Source organism: Trachymyrmex cornetzi, unplaced genomic scaffold, assembly GCF_001594075.2.
Source record: "Trachymyrmex cornetzi isolate Tcor2-1 unplaced genomic scaffold, Tcor1.1 scaffold25, whole genome shotgun sequence".
NCBI classification, from domain to species: Eukaryota; Metazoa; Arthropoda; class Insecta; order Hymenoptera; family Formicidae; genus Trachymyrmex; species Trachymyrmex cornetzi.
Window position 1 is genome coordinate 2183112 of NW_017297166.1, and position 15883 is coordinate 2198994.

The window sequence follows — 15883 nt, forward strand, 5'->3', positions numbered from 1 at the left end:
CTATTATCGTTATTCTCATTATCGGTAATGTTATTATTTTTATTTTTACTGGTATTATTATGTGTATCATAAAGAAACGAAGTTACTCCCCGTATTGCTTTCTTCCTAACGCGCAGGTCTCCGAAACGAAGCGGCGTGCGAACCCGAAGATGAGCACCCTTTAACCCGATCTGGCGGAAATCGGTTAAGGGCGGACGCTCGGTTAGAGCGTCGCGTGCGGCGTCCGTCGATGCCGGCGCCTGGCACGCAATCCTCGTCGGCCCCGGAACCACCGGCGGCAGACTGGCTTTTCTGAATCACGTGACGATAATATGCGGCGCTGACAGCAGGACGGTGATGGTAGCGATGATGGTGAACAGAGTAAAAATGATTAGGCACATCCTATCGATCACCATCGCCGCGAACTTCCAGTCGTTCGAGATCTTCGTGTTTTCATCCTCGCTCTTCAGTTGATTCGTTATCATCTAAAACAGAATTGTTATTTCATTCAAAACTGTATTGACTTTTAGTGAATATTGGCTTTTAGACAAAGATTTTTTGACTGATATTGAATTCTTTTTTCGTCATTTCCAAGTTTTAAACGAAAGATTTTCAACTAAGAACTTGGAACTTTGAGACTCTTCAAACAGATCTTGGAACATTGCAATCTTGGGGTTTAAAACATTGTGGCTTTCTGAGATACAATCTTGGGACTTACGAACCATCGGGTTTTATGTCTACTTTGAAACTTTAAGATCTCAGAACCTCAAAAGCTCAAAGGAGGCGCAACCCTATAGTCATAGAGGAGACTTTTTTATGGAGAGTGTGGAGCTTTCCACACTCAGAGCTTCTGTGGGTGTTGAATTCTACACTCAGAATTCGGGATATTTAGAAAATGTGTTAATCTTTGACAAATGTTTTAAAAAATATTGAGTAATTTGACAAAAAACAGTATTTGACTGGGGTTGTATGTAAAAATATATTTTCGCCTCTTTTAAATGAAGTACGCCACACACCCAGAAAAGTCAAAAGTCCCCGTCTCTGATCTCTGTTTACAGTTTTAGAACTTCCGGGATTTAGAAACTTAGACCTTTGAAATTAAATATTTAACAAAAATCTAATAACATCAAAATTAGAAAAGTCTTAGATTACTCTCTAAATTTCAATAAGTGAAATCTCACTCGAAGAGACTGAAAATTTAGCCTATCTTGAAAAAAGAATAAAAATACAACCATTCTTGAATTTAATTTTTCCCTTCTTTGGGGTCCCATTTATCCCGGTATTACACACCAGAAAAGGTATTCAGATTTCACTCCTTCGGAATGAATCTCGTTCCTAAAAAGTAAATCTCATTTTAAAAGGAGTGAAAATCTGCCACTCTTGAACAAGAGTGTCCGTATTTTCACTCTTTTTTCAATACAGGCTGAATTTTCAATCTCTTCGAGTGAGATTTCGCTTCATGAGATTTAGAGAGTACTCTTTCCGTTGTCGACTCGAGTTATTACCTTAATCTCCTTCAAGATTAGCACAAGCTCGTAACGAGCACAAAAGCACGCGTTCTGGAGTATCGTCTCGACCTGCGGCGCTGGCGCGTCTTGCGGATGTGGATGATGATGCGGCGTATGCGAAATCTGATGGGGATACGATGCATGCGGCAGCGGCGTCGCATGCTGATGGTGCGGCGTCGTGGGTGCGTGGCTATGATGATGATGGGGCGTCGTGTGTATGTGACTGTGGCCGTGACCCATCGCGTGCGCGTGATGAGGTCCGGGTGTGCTGTACACATTGTTCAGCAAATTGTTGTGAGACGCCAGCGCGTTGTCATCCAGGTCCAGGACGTTTGCCAAGAGGGACTTACTACTCCTCTGGTGCAGCTCTAGATCACCGTACGACTTGCTTGCACCTGGGGTATCCAAGAAACAGTTTATTAAATGGTTGACATCAGCAATGGATTACGACACGGCGATAACCCCTTGGAGGGTTGCCTTATAGCGCGAATCCGATTGGACGCACTCAGTGCGCACTGGTGCACATTAAAGCCGTCGTACACAAAATAACGTAAAGATATGTTTATGAATAAACATAAAAATCGATTAAATCGTGAAATACTCAATACATTTTATTGTACTATCTATAGGTAATATATGTATTTCATAATTCGAAATATTTGCATTTCATTTTTATATTCAAATTAAATCAGTGTACGGCTTTAATATGCACCAGTGCGCACTAGTGCTTTCAATCGAATTCTCCATTACATCTTTAAAGTAAATACCCGTGGAGCTTCAAAGGAATTAATAATTCAAATTAAGAAAGTTACACACAGAAATTATATATAATTATTAACACAGCAGATAAATGCATTATGCTGATACAGACCTCTTACATGAATAAGACTGTTAATGACAACCTATCTGATTTATAATCAATATCTATTTGAAATTTATTTACTAAGCAATTATTTACTCATCTACGATTTATTATTATTTATTCATCAGCTAAAAGGTTGCAACACTTTTTTTATGAGTTTCAGCTCTGCTCGTAGAGCGGTTGAATGGTCAGATTTATAAATAAGAACCAATTGCTCGGTAAACAAGCCAGAGTCCGAAACCCATCGGAAAGAAGTATAACCTTTTAGCTGATGAGTGCACTTAAAATTATCTTACCCGTGACAGGAGATGGCTTCTGAGACTTTTGTATTTCCTTGTCTTGTTCTTCCTGTCCTGGTCTTGACATACCGAGAATGCGAGGTAGCCAATACAGGAAAATTAATTTAACCTGTAATGCAATTCAGAAAATTTAACATACAGTCTAATTTATATTTCAATATTTGTATTATGTACTTAAGCTGTGTTCCAAAATTTACTGCCAGTACTGAAAATTTGTAGTGAACGTAACATAAACTATAGATTTTCAGTACTGGCGGTAAATTTTGGAACATAGCCTTATTATGTGTTTATGCTTATGTTTGTATAATAATATAATCAAATCCAATTATACGAAACAAAAGTTTGCGACTTTTCTGTTTTATTTTTAATAATAATAGCTCTTTTTAAATTTTTGCTCTGTCGTTTGTTTGGATCAAATTAATATAATATTAAAATATAATTGTGTCACAATAATTGTCATATTAATCGAATTAAATTAATAATTCTGATTAAGATTAAAAAAAATTTTCGTAAGTGTACATTCTTTTCATTTCTTTTTTTATTAAACTTCTTGACACTTTGTTATTGTGAATAATTCACGTTTGTTTAATTTAACTTAGATGCGTATGTTTCACTCGCAGAAATCTGATCGTGCGGGAAATCAATCTCCGAAATTTACATTCTAATTAACGTGACGTCCGGCGAAAAATTCGATTATACATGATTTATTATCGCAGTGCGCATTCGGCAGAGTGGCCCTTAATTATTCGCCCATAAAATTTCTGATTTATCCATGATGAAAAGAGAACAATGTATCAGCTTCGACGGCGGTGCGTTGCATTTTAATTAAAACCATAATTATCTACCGATACGTACGGAAATCATACAGCACCGGTGACGAATTGAATCAAGCTTCAACAAAGTTATTTTCGTCATTATTGTGCAAATAAAAAGAACGTTTACAAATTGTTTAACTAGACAATGCACTCTTCCAAGAGATTCACGGAATATTAATAAAAACCGATTAATTCTAAAAATAAAATAAAACAGATAAAACATAGATTAATTGATGAAATTAGCCGAATAAATAAGAAATTTTGAATACAATTTGATATATTTCTTTTGTTGATTTGAACTAATTTTTACATTACCAGATATTAATGTATTTGGTTTCTCCCGATTAACTTTATAACTGCCGGCAAAATAATCAGTCATTGCTTTTATCTCATTATCTCTCAACACGAATGTGTCATCAACGTTATTACTGAAAACTTATGTCGATAAATGTCGTTTAAATTTTAATAAAAATATAAACGAAATACGTTTTACAAATATGTTGAGAAAAGTTATATTTATGGTGCAGCAATGTTCAAAAAATAACTAACTAGCACAATACTAGCGATACTAATGAAGCGACGTAATTGTAATACTAAATCATAGTATTATATTAAGTGCTTTGATATCGATCGAAGAAAATTACCCATCGACCCATTTCATGGGAGTCAGCATTCCGATGATGATAATTCAAGATGAGGATCGTGCTGACCACACTACTGGCCACCATAAACATGATACAATTGAAATACGTCCCTGAAAAGTAACGAGAAATAAAAATACGATTTAAAATTAAACCAAATTAACAAACAATCGCATTTAATGTTTAAAATCGTTTAATGTTTAAAATTCGAAGCTATATTCATTAGTATTAATATTGTCCAGTTAATTTCCTTTTATCTGAACTTATAAAAGTATACATTTTTTATTTTTCAATATAATTGCATATTAAATGCAGTTAATAAAATTAACGTTTTTCTTAAAATATGTAATAAAATAAATTGCACTAATTTGTATTAAAATGAGCAATATTAAAGACGTACAATATTCTTATAAATTCTTTTAACTTTTAACTAATCAAAGAGTATTAATTGCATCAGCAGGTATTATACCACCGAGGAATATTGTCTTAGAAGAATACGAATATAAATCTTTGTTCATTTTTTTCCTCCATTTTTTCTTGAATGGTTCTCAATAGAACTGATCAATTACGCTGCTTTCTCATATTAAAATATTAATTACATTGAAAATTAGTTAAAACAAGCTCACCTAAAAGCGGCACGGCATCGGATGTCGCCGGCATTGTCTCGGCAACCATATTCAGGAACACAGTAAGGGACAGGAGGATGGTTACCCCTGCAAAAGAGGTTCGTTAGCTTCGATTAATTATTGTTAAAGTCGAATGCATCGAGGAGGCCAGGCGAGATCAACCCTTGGTCCTTGAACGCTCGAAGGGCCTTCAACGCATAACAATTCCATGCTAAAAGCTCTTCGATTTTCAGCCTAAGACGATATGATGATCTTCGACCTCGCCATATCAGATGGCATAAATTATTTACAATTCTATTTACACCCTTTAAGAAAATAATATATAAAGTTTTATGTTATAAAGAAAAATATCTTCTTAAAAGTAAATGACAATTTTGTTGATTCCTAGTTTCGATTTGATCTTGAGTAAGAAATTTCAGAGACCGTTTGTGTGTACTCCAAGTACTTTAAATATCCGATACTCAGGCTTTGAACTTGGTACCGCTCACTCGCGAATCACCGTGTCGCATTAAGAGGCACTTTCAAATTATTTAGACTTTCAAAACGCTACGGCATTCACGGCAGATGCCTCATTTGAATATCAGACCTTACTCGAGCTTTTTTGAGACTCACGATAACATGTTAAGAGTTGCTTTTAAGTCTCGTAGAAACGCGAAAGTCAATTGTGAATGAGTTGTATTGCCTTCTTTCTGTCTCATTTCATTTTCTCATGAAATAGGACGTTTTAAATTCTTACTTTGTATTGGAAAACTTGCATTACGTCAATATTGTGGTCAATTAAGGTGATAGATAATTATAATCTAAGTAAAATAAAAGTTTAAGAGATTACGTCTTATAAAGAGAAAGTGCGATTAATTAAACGATCTAATATTAGACGATGCTCTGTACCTTTAATCCTTTTTATAATATTAATTAATCTATTTCTATATATTTTTAGTAGAAAAAACTATGCAAATATAAAACTTTTAATGCATGGTATTCTTGTCTGTAAATCACTGTTAATACTGAGCCGGCAACTGTAATGCGTCTATGTAGAGCCAATTTTATTGTATCTCGATCTACGAACAACTATAAGCTTTAAGGAAATTTGCAACGGAGACATCTGCAATTGTTCGGCATTGTCATTCCATTGTCGTCGTATCTTCGCATCGGTGACGACGATTGTCGCGATCGTTTCCGAATTCGATGGAGATTCAGCAACGCGCTTGTACGCTCGAAGAAACTCTACGACCTGAATAGAAGGCTTGCCGAAGTTTGCGCGCCGGGGCGCCATTTCAATCGGGATCGAAGCGAAATCTAATCGCATAAACGCTCGATGCGCTTAGGGAACTCCTGCACCTCGGCTCTAATCACAAGAGCGTTTACACGGCAGCGCGAGGTGAGGCAGGCAAGGAATCGGAATTATGCAGCCGAACGATTCGAGCCGTAAGAGGCAGGATTTCACCCGAGCATCCGGCTTCTCGGTAAATTCCAGAACGACCACGCTTATGAGGAAACAATAATATGTCATGGATAGCATCAACGCAATCTTTCTATATCTACAATTGCAATGTTACAACTACGCATGTTAGAAAAAGTCTAAAAGCGCTTCATTACGTTGCATACTGTTGTATTTCATCAGACATTTTTTGTTAGAAAAATTATTAGTTAAATTATAACATTAATTATCATCAATCAATCACTTGCTATTTTTTGATCACGATAACTTTTTATTCGCTTAATTCTAAATTACATTTATGATCTATATTTTAAGAAAATAATCCAATTGAGAATGCCAAAATTAAATAGAACGTGTTAAAAAGTAATTATAATTAATTTTTAATTTATCTACAATTGTAGACTTACAATTATGTATGCAAAAAAAATCTAAAAGCGCTTGATTACATTGCATATATTGTTGAGATTTCATCGGATATTTTTTGTTAGAAAAATTATTAGTTAAACTACAATATTAATTATCATCAGTCAATCATTTGCTATTTTTTGGTCGTAATACTTTTTTATCCACTTTAATTCTAAATTACATTTATGATCTATATTTTAAGAAAATAATTCAATTGAGAATATCAAGATTAAATAGAACGCGTTAAAAATTATTATCAATTATTAATTTATCTATAATTATAATGTTACAACTATATGCGAGAGGAAGTCTGAAAGAGTTCGATTACATTGAATACTATTGAGAGATTTCATCGAACATTTTTCTCCTAGAAAAATTATCAGCTAAAATATAATATTAATTACCATCAATCAATCATTTTTAGATTGTGATAATTTTTCATCTTACTTTAACTGTATAGTATATTCACGATCGATATTTTGAAAAAAAAATTCATTTGAGAATGCTAGGATTAAAAGTAATTACAGAAATCGATTCTTAATTTTTTCTAATAAAATAAAGATGATGAAACTATTTTCTTTATTTAAATTTATATATTTTTTTTATTATAAACAACTTTTCCTCAAAATATTTCTGCAAACGTGTCACGTATTTGTAGTTTCTGTGCGACATGCACACATCTTGTGATAGTCGACTATTCTCTATATAAATGCGTAGCAATGTAAAGTTACAATCGGAATTTGTACTCAATAAATCAAGGTTTCGTGAAGTGTAATGAACTTTTGTTGGTATAAATTTCCACACGTTGAAATGTCGATAAAGTTCCGCGGTCCACGAATGCGAAAGAAACTCGTGACGACACGGTACAGAATAGTTTCTTCACGGTGCCCGGATGCGGGAGCGCCTGCCAGCCGGAACTAGGTCGGGTCTAATCGTGCAAACGTCTGATGCTCTTAGCAAACAGGGACGTGCCTAATCGCGAGAGCGTTTACGGGCTGTCGGGGGCAATCGGAGTTTTGCATCGAGTTTAAACTTACCGAGGGAGAGTTTCTCGCCGGAATCGGGCGGCAGGGTGAACCCGAGGACGGCCATGCTGGCAATCAGGACGCACGGCACGATCAAGTTGAAGAAGTAGTAGAGTGTGCGTCTTCTGATGATGACGACAAAAGTGATGTCTACATACGGTTCTGGGCAGCAGTTGTAGTAGATCTCATTTCTCTTACCGGGTACCCCTGAGCAAGATAAAAGGAAAAATTTATATCACGGTAGCGTTTCGCGCCAAGTGCATCACACTTTACACGAATATAACGTTTAATTCTAGTCTTTAGAATGCAAGCGAAAAGTCAGAAACATGGATGCAGTGCATAATTTCCATGAATTTTCTCTAAATATAAAAAGCATAAAGATTATAAATACTCATATATAATTATCAAAATTACAAAATGTTTTCGTTCTATACATATAGACATAATTTAAAAATATAATTCATCCATGCATATTTAATTGACAGTTCTAACAAACAATAAACTAGAAATTGTTGCCAAATTAAAATTCTCAGGTAAATATTCCATCCGAATAATGGTTAAATATGACATCGTACACGTATACGGGCAATCGACGTACTGTCAATAAAACGAAGTGCTTTCTCGAACGTAACAAAAGGTTGTTGGAAGCGAAAAATTTCTCTTTTCTGCTCCTTGAATTATCCCGTGCAACAGGGCAAAGAAAAACGGAAGATTCTATCTTACGTTATTCCTCCGGGTACAAACTGGTGCGCTTTGCTGCAGCTGCAGTTACTTAAGATACATTTCTACCACAAGTCTCATAACCGCGGCTCGTACATTGCACGTATACGTCGACCTACGCTATTCCCACGCGTAATGCATCGTACAATTTTTCGAGAGATACACGAGATACGCCAAGAGAGAGCAAATGCTTTTATTTCTGCGTTGGAGGAACAATAAAGGTGCCACATCATTTCTTACGTTTACGATAAATTTATCAATGGCGAATTACACATAATTGGACAATATATCATAATTGTAATGCAATCTCTCTCGCAATTATGAGAAAGAAACACAAACCAGATGTTTCTATCTTTGCTCTACAATTCCAATATGGATATTGCGTGAGTTCCGTGTATAAGTTTATTTTCAAACCATTACATTATATGTAATTGAACAATGGATTACGATTACAATTTTTTTTTCAATAATGCTAATTGGAAGTTCTTATTATCAAAAATGTTATTAACTGAGATCCTTTATCATTATTTTATTTTATTAATCTTCATAAAATATATATTATTTTACATTTAAATTTTGTAATAAATTATTCATGCATTTATTGAAAGCATATTTTGAATTCAAAATTAATCTTTAAAATGTAGATCAATTTCACTTTGTGTGAACTATTTCTTTAAATATACTTATATAGATATAGTAGGTTTCAATATACGAAAACTCATTTCATATAAAATATCGAAATAAAACGCAAAAACATATCATTCATATATATAAGATTTACACATTTGAAAATTCCTTCTACATATTCATAAGTCCGATACTGCAAATCTAAAAGCTTTCGTGTAGCTGCTAAAAATCCATCAATTATTTTGTATATATCAAGAATAAAACAAGCTGCCCAATATAACAGTATAAACATCTGGAAGGGAAAGATCGTAATTTAAATCTGCCCTTCGATTCTCCAACGATTATTCAGCAACTATCACGAACTATTATTCGCTCCTCGAATCAAGCAAGCAGCAATTTCTCTCGCGACACTTTACCGATTGCCCGACGTGTTCGCCAGCGAAAACACTAAACTTCGGACGCACGCGGAGCGAGCCGTAGCGTCCCGCCTGACCCAGATGCAGGCAATTTTGACAGGGACAAAGTGAGGATCAATACCGGTTCCGATTTGCGAAACGATTGATCATCCGCCCGTGGCCGTGCAAGACTTTAGAATTGCTAATCGGCCGGGAATCACTTTCGGCGCCGGGGCAAACTACCCGGGCGTGGCGACGTGAACGGTTCCCGATAAGGACTGTAAAAACTCACCCAACAGATGCCACTCGCCGTTAGTGATGAAACTGCTGATGTCACCTCCGGACTCGTCCTGCAGCTGCAGATCCAACTGTCGACAATTTATGACAGTCGATTAGAGGAAAGTTATTGCAACCGCGCCATGTAAGACGACTGTTTCAAAAGCTACGAAAAAGTCTGTTCAACGGTATGGCAAGGACGCAAAAGTTGTCAGCTTTTCTTTAAAAAGAATATTTTACTACATAAAACTAAAACTCTCTTTACGCTATACTTTTCAGAGCACTTCTAATATTTGAGAATTAATTTACTGCAATTTAGTTTTTCTCCTCAAATTTTATATTATTAAATACATGTACCATATTTTCTAAAAACTTTTAGAAATATCATTATTTATTTGTATAAAATAATTGACACAAATAGCATAAGTTTTTCAGAATTTAATAATAAAGCAACAAAATATATCACATGTGAATAATATTTTTTATTCTATTCTGTTGATTTATAGACTTCATGTAGTTTTGTTGATGTTCATGTGAATTCATATATGTATGTTTACGTAGCTCTATATAAAGCTTTCGCAAACCTTCCGCGATTTCTGCCCGTTTGAATATCGATGCAAACTTTTTTTGTGTGACATTCGGGAGCAATCTATGACGAATTAATATCTGGGGGCGAATTGTTATAATAAATGGAAATGGAGACGATCTCAAATCGAAAAGTCTGTTTTGCATCTCGTTCGTATTCAGCGGATCGAACTGAGCTCGAGAAAATCTTGGCATATTCCGTTGTCTTACTTTCTTTTCTCTTCGTTTGTTTCCATTTTGTTCTGCTTATTGTCCTCGTTAATGAACTCCTGAGCGTTCTCGAATTGCCTGGCACCGTGTAATTCGCATCCTCAATTTTAATTATTCCGAAGTTGCACGTTCAACAATTGAAGACTTACTAGGTATGTACATTGGTCGTGTGGCAGAAATACACGTTTACACGATAAATCGGTATACATAAATTGCACCCGACTATGAAACTTTTGTAGTTAGCAAAGTTATCGTTACCGTAATCGGACAACATTAGCGTGCCATACAGTTGCACATCTATTGTAACACAAAACATAGTTTTTAAATAGGACATTTTACCGCTATAATTTTGAATTAATATTACTTTATGAGAAATATCAAGAAATCGACACATCATGATAGACTTTTTTATCTCTACTTCTTTTATAAAATAATTTTATAAATTGATATTTTCACGTAACTACTTGTTATCATTAATTAATTAATCTAAACAACAATTTATTTTATTTATTTATCAGTCTTAACTCAATTTATAAGAAGAGATAATTAAAAAGTTACATATATTTTTTTATTTAAGGAAAATTTCTTTAAGAAAATGTAAGTCTTAATATATTGTATTATATAATTTTGCTTTTGCGATACAAAAACACTAAAAAAAATTTCTTCCTTATGGAGTGAATTGGATTATACGAATAAAAGGTAGAGAAACCGCGTGTTTTTTAGTGAGAGACCCGAATATCGCACATTCTCACGTTCATTGTCTTCTAAATGCGTCTTATGATTCGTAAATTTCCTGCGATTCACTCTCAAATGGCATTTATCATCCCAGTGTTTCGACCAAATACCAAGGGCATTTTACGCTTATGATGATATTTTTGAAGTGTACTTATAGAAATCTGGTGTACAAACCGCAGGTCTCAAATACATATTTTCCTTAAAATGTTTTAACATTACGCGCATATTTTTCGTAAAATCTCTTGATAAAAGAAATTGATAAAATATAAAATAAGAAAAGTTAGAAATTTTTATGAATGCATTATAGCTTTAATTTTTATTATTCCTATTCAATCATATTAACTATATTCTGTATTTTAATGAAGAAAATGTTAATTAAGTAAATGCGTTTTTATACGAGTCGTTTGGTAATAGATTTGCTACTCTTAAAGGTTAAAATAATTAGTCTCCAACAAAAGTGCTGTGCAAACATTAACGCGAAAAAATTTAATATTTAAATAAACAGAAATTATTTTAAACTGTGACCCATTAAAAAAAATAGAAATTTATGAATAATAAATTTTTTAAATAGAATTTTAATCTAGCGAAAGATGTAAATATCAAGATATTCAAAGACAAATTAAGTAAAATCGGCAATATATGGCATCCCACCACGTTATTTGTAAATTTCTATTTTTTTTTAATGGGTCACAGTTTAAAATATATAATTTCTGTATATTTAAGTATTAAATTTTTTTGCGTTGATGTTTGCACAGCACTTTTGTTGGAGACTAATTATTTTAACTTTTAAGAGTAACGAATCTATTATCGAACGACACGTATAAAAATGCATTTACTTAATTAACATTTTTTTAATTAAACAGAATATAATTAATACAACTAAATATCATACAATAAAGAGAATAATTTTTTTACTAACAATATATTTATGCTTTTTATGAAATTACTTTGTACAGACTTTTCTTGCTCTTGCTTCAAATAATTATTCAACATTATTCACAGATGAACGAGAATCGCAATCCCGGGAATGCTATCCCACCTTGCATCAGAGATGGTGGGAAATGCGCCTCCATTACGCGATCCGAGTACTTTACTCAAAGCTCCATTCTTAGGAATTTCACGAATCGTTCTCGCAAACGAATCTTACATTGGCAAACAGTGAAGATTTTCTATTTCTTACTCTCCTTCCCCTTTCTCACTTTTCTCTCTCTTACTGTTTTCCTCTTTCTCTTGTTCTTAGACGCTAATCAAACTGCTCGACGCCGTCGCTTTGAATTATTTCCGGGTCTCCAGACCATACCGACGGGAAGTACCGACGTGCTTCCGACAGATTGGAAAATTCGTAAGTTCGACGTCTGTCGAAGAAGGGAACATTGGGACAGGATGGATCGGAAAACGACGACGATTGGTTGACCCAATTCCGTAATGCATATCCCCTATACTCACCTGAGAGCCGTCGTACGTCCAGGAACCGAATTTCATCTCGCAGCGCTGATCGTCAAAGGGAAACCAGGTAATGTCGATCTTGCAAGTACTCTTGAATATACCGGGCGGCACGTACATACAGGTCCCATTGTTCTTTACGACAACGTTCGTCGGGTAAGTGCCGTCGAAGCCCTCGTCGGCGCTATAACGAACAATCACGTTAATTTTTCAATCTTGAAATGCAGCGAGTCGAGGTAATCGGCACATTTGATGGTAAAAATAAAAAATTATTTATATTGTTTTCCGCATTCTAAAACAAAACGTTTGAGTCTTTCCGCTTTATTTACGGGACTGTGAAATTACATATATATTTAGTTATCAACTCAAATTAAAATTGTAGACATAAGTATTTTATATCACTTTTTTGTTGTTTTATATTTGCTATTATTTTTATTTTCCCCATATATGTATGAAGGTTCTCTTTCATTATTAACGCAAGTCCATTTCATCATAGACATAGTCGTTTGTTTAATACTATTATGTTATACAATTCTCGTGATTGAGAACGTTCGTAGACTCATGTGGGACGTCTATCTTTCTATACTCAGGAGACTAAACAATATTGGGGAACACGTGAACAGAACCTAACACCAGAACACTGATGTCCCCAAAGTAAACCCGTCGGTTTATTCCTTCCCTGCAATAATTTAGAGACAATTCGGTTGTCCCTAATGTTGCTCCTTGTCACGAGAACAGACAATGACTCCCTACCTTCTATAATAACTACTTCGAGCAATTCATTCGGTTGAACTCATTTATATTTATTTTGAAACTAAAATAGTAGCATAATTTTCTGATTTTAAAATCAATTCTATAATTTAATAAAGGTGCACGAATTTAGCTGAAGATTATTAAATAAGATAACAAAAAACCCATTATAAATCAATACTAATGACATAATTTCAGTTACATAAATAAATAGTTTCGTAAATTGCATCGAATTTAAATAGACTTTTTTAGTAGAGCCGAACTTATATCTGTTTTAAATATTCGAATATCAAATTCTAATACTATACAGACGTTGGCATAGCGATTTAGATTTATTAAATATAGTGCTATCGATGATCAATCACCATGACGGAATTTCGCTATACACGTTTGAAAAATATGTTGATAATAAACGGTCGACATAAAAACAAACTGCTATCGTAACTACAGAGTAGCATTTAAGTGTGTAGTATATCTTGACATCTCGAGCAGTAAAATAAATTACCGCGAAGGTAAACGTTACTCTCTTCAAACGTTACTTGTGGCGATATTCTTCAAAATTTAAATAGCGTATTCTCGTAAAACTTTTTTACGAAAAATTCAATCTCTCTATACAAAGATTACAGTCAAGTTTTCGTATTTTTCCCAAAATTGCACGCTGAAAATATAAAAATACTTTTGAATAAACTGACTTAAGAGACTATAAATATTCTATATGTATTTAACGTGAGAATAAGAATTTGTTGTTTTATAACACTTAGATTAGCATTTAAAATTTGTGTTATATCTCAACATAAAAACTGTGATTAGAAAAAAATTATGAATGTGTTTATGTGTGTAAATTATCGATAAATAAATTAATAATCGTTTATGTAAAATGTTAAGATAATGTATTCATTAAAATTTTTACAGAAAAAAAAATATTCTCTGGTTATATTATCCGATTATAATTATCTAACTAAGATGTTAATTAAATAGAAATAAATTATCGTACTCCTTGAATTAGTGCAACTTACGACAACGATGAAATCTTGGTACGTTGCATTAAAGCAGACTCGAATAGACTAGTGGGAGCTAATTATGGACGAGTCTACCCCAAGCCTTTGACGTCCTACCTCGCTTGTCTTACACCCCGTTCGATTCCGTTCCATTTGCCTTAACTAACAGGAACAAACGCCAACTTTTTACATGCACTCGGACGCGAATTGACGCGATACTTATTTTTGCAATTTTTTCCAGCGAGCCGACTTTTCTTTTATTGTAGGGAAAATCAACAGCCTTTTGTCATAACTTTAACAATTATTTGAGCAAACTGTGTGATACTAGGCTTGCAAAATAATGCAAATGAGGCAAACCAATACTTACTTGTCAATTATTTAAACAACATTCGTGTTCCAAAAATGATATATCAATGTCATTTCTATTATTTCATTAGTACCACTGATTGTATATTAAAAAACGTATAAAATGCGAATAATGCTTAAATTAAATGCTTAGATTAAATGTTTTTTATTTAAAAAATGTTCAAATGTTAAATTTTAATAAGAATCGATGCGCATGTTTTTGTTGAAGAAATGTTTTCATGTAAAACTGGTTCTACATTAATCCCAAGTTGATCGCAAGCTTGTTGCGACAGTTAATTTGAAGTGTCAGTTTTAAAATTGACGCTTCAGATTGACTGTCGTAATAAGCTTGCGATCGACTTGTGACTAACGTAGAATCAGCTTAACATGTAACCAGAATATTTTTCCGTAATAACGGTTTATGTAAGAAAACTATTATATTCAAATTATTTGTAGCAAATATTAATTTATTTTTTGTTTCTTCAAGTTTTAGAGAACAATTTTCTTCTGTATATAAAACATTATGGTAATAACATCTTGGAATAATTTTTCTAATAATTTTTCTAATAATCACGAATTATTTAATTATTATCTAGATTTTTTTTCGAATCGATTAAACCTGTTATTCTACTGCCATTGCGATAAACTTTTATTTGTTAAGAACTTTCTTTTGATCGTAACGATGCAAAAAAGTATAACTACGCCAAGTATACTATACAAGACATACTAGACCGAGATAGGATAGCTTAATTAAATTCTTTTTCATCATGCTCCTTTAACTTGTGGCTTGATTACTACTTTGGCTTAGAGTTATCCAGAAGTTTTAAATTTCTTACAAATTCTTCGTGATGACTGGCTTTCCGCTTATTTAATAATGCAAATAAGATTTTAGAGCAGAAAAAGTTGAACGGTGCTGCCTATTGAAGTGAATTTTTAAATCGACATGATAATAAAAAATAACAAAAATGTTAGTTCATGTTAAATTTAAATTAAATCCTGATTAAAGCAAAAAAATGTGATTATTTTTACCCTCAGGCTTACAGAACGAGAAATTTATTTTCGATAGTTTGACATTACAGTAATAATTAGATAAATAAATAAATATGCACAATAGCATTTGAAATTAGGATAAATTAATTAAGTAAGTTGTATATTATAATAATTTGTATATTAAGTTCTATATTAAGTAGAGAGAACCTGT

At 33.5% G+C, this 15883-nt stretch overlaps 1 protein-coding gene across 1 annotated transcript in view; it reads right to left on the reverse strand.

Moving 5' to 3' along the window:
• The window catches only part of nAChRa7 (nicotinic acetylcholine receptor alpha7 subunit), a 217326-nt gene continuing 201443 nt past the window's right edge, over positions 1 to 15883 (reverse strand). Inside the window, exons 5-12 of the mRNA XM_018508149.1 lie at positions 12593 to 12773; positions 9633 to 9708; positions 7611 to 7805; positions 4731 to 4817; positions 4108 to 4217; positions 2646 to 2757; positions 1485 to 1882; positions 1 to 464 (exon numbers count right to left, since the gene is read on the reverse strand). Coding sequence (XP_018363651.1) covers positions 297 to 464; positions 1485 to 1882; positions 2646 to 2757; positions 4108 to 4217; positions 4731 to 4817; positions 7611 to 7805; positions 9633 to 9708; positions 12593 to 12773 — 1327 coding nt within the window. The 3' untranslated portion in view covers positions 1 to 296. The remainder of the gene's footprint in view (positions 465 to 1484; positions 1883 to 2645; positions 2758 to 4107; positions 4218 to 4730; positions 4818 to 7610; positions 7806 to 9632; positions 9709 to 12592; positions 12774 to 15883) is intronic.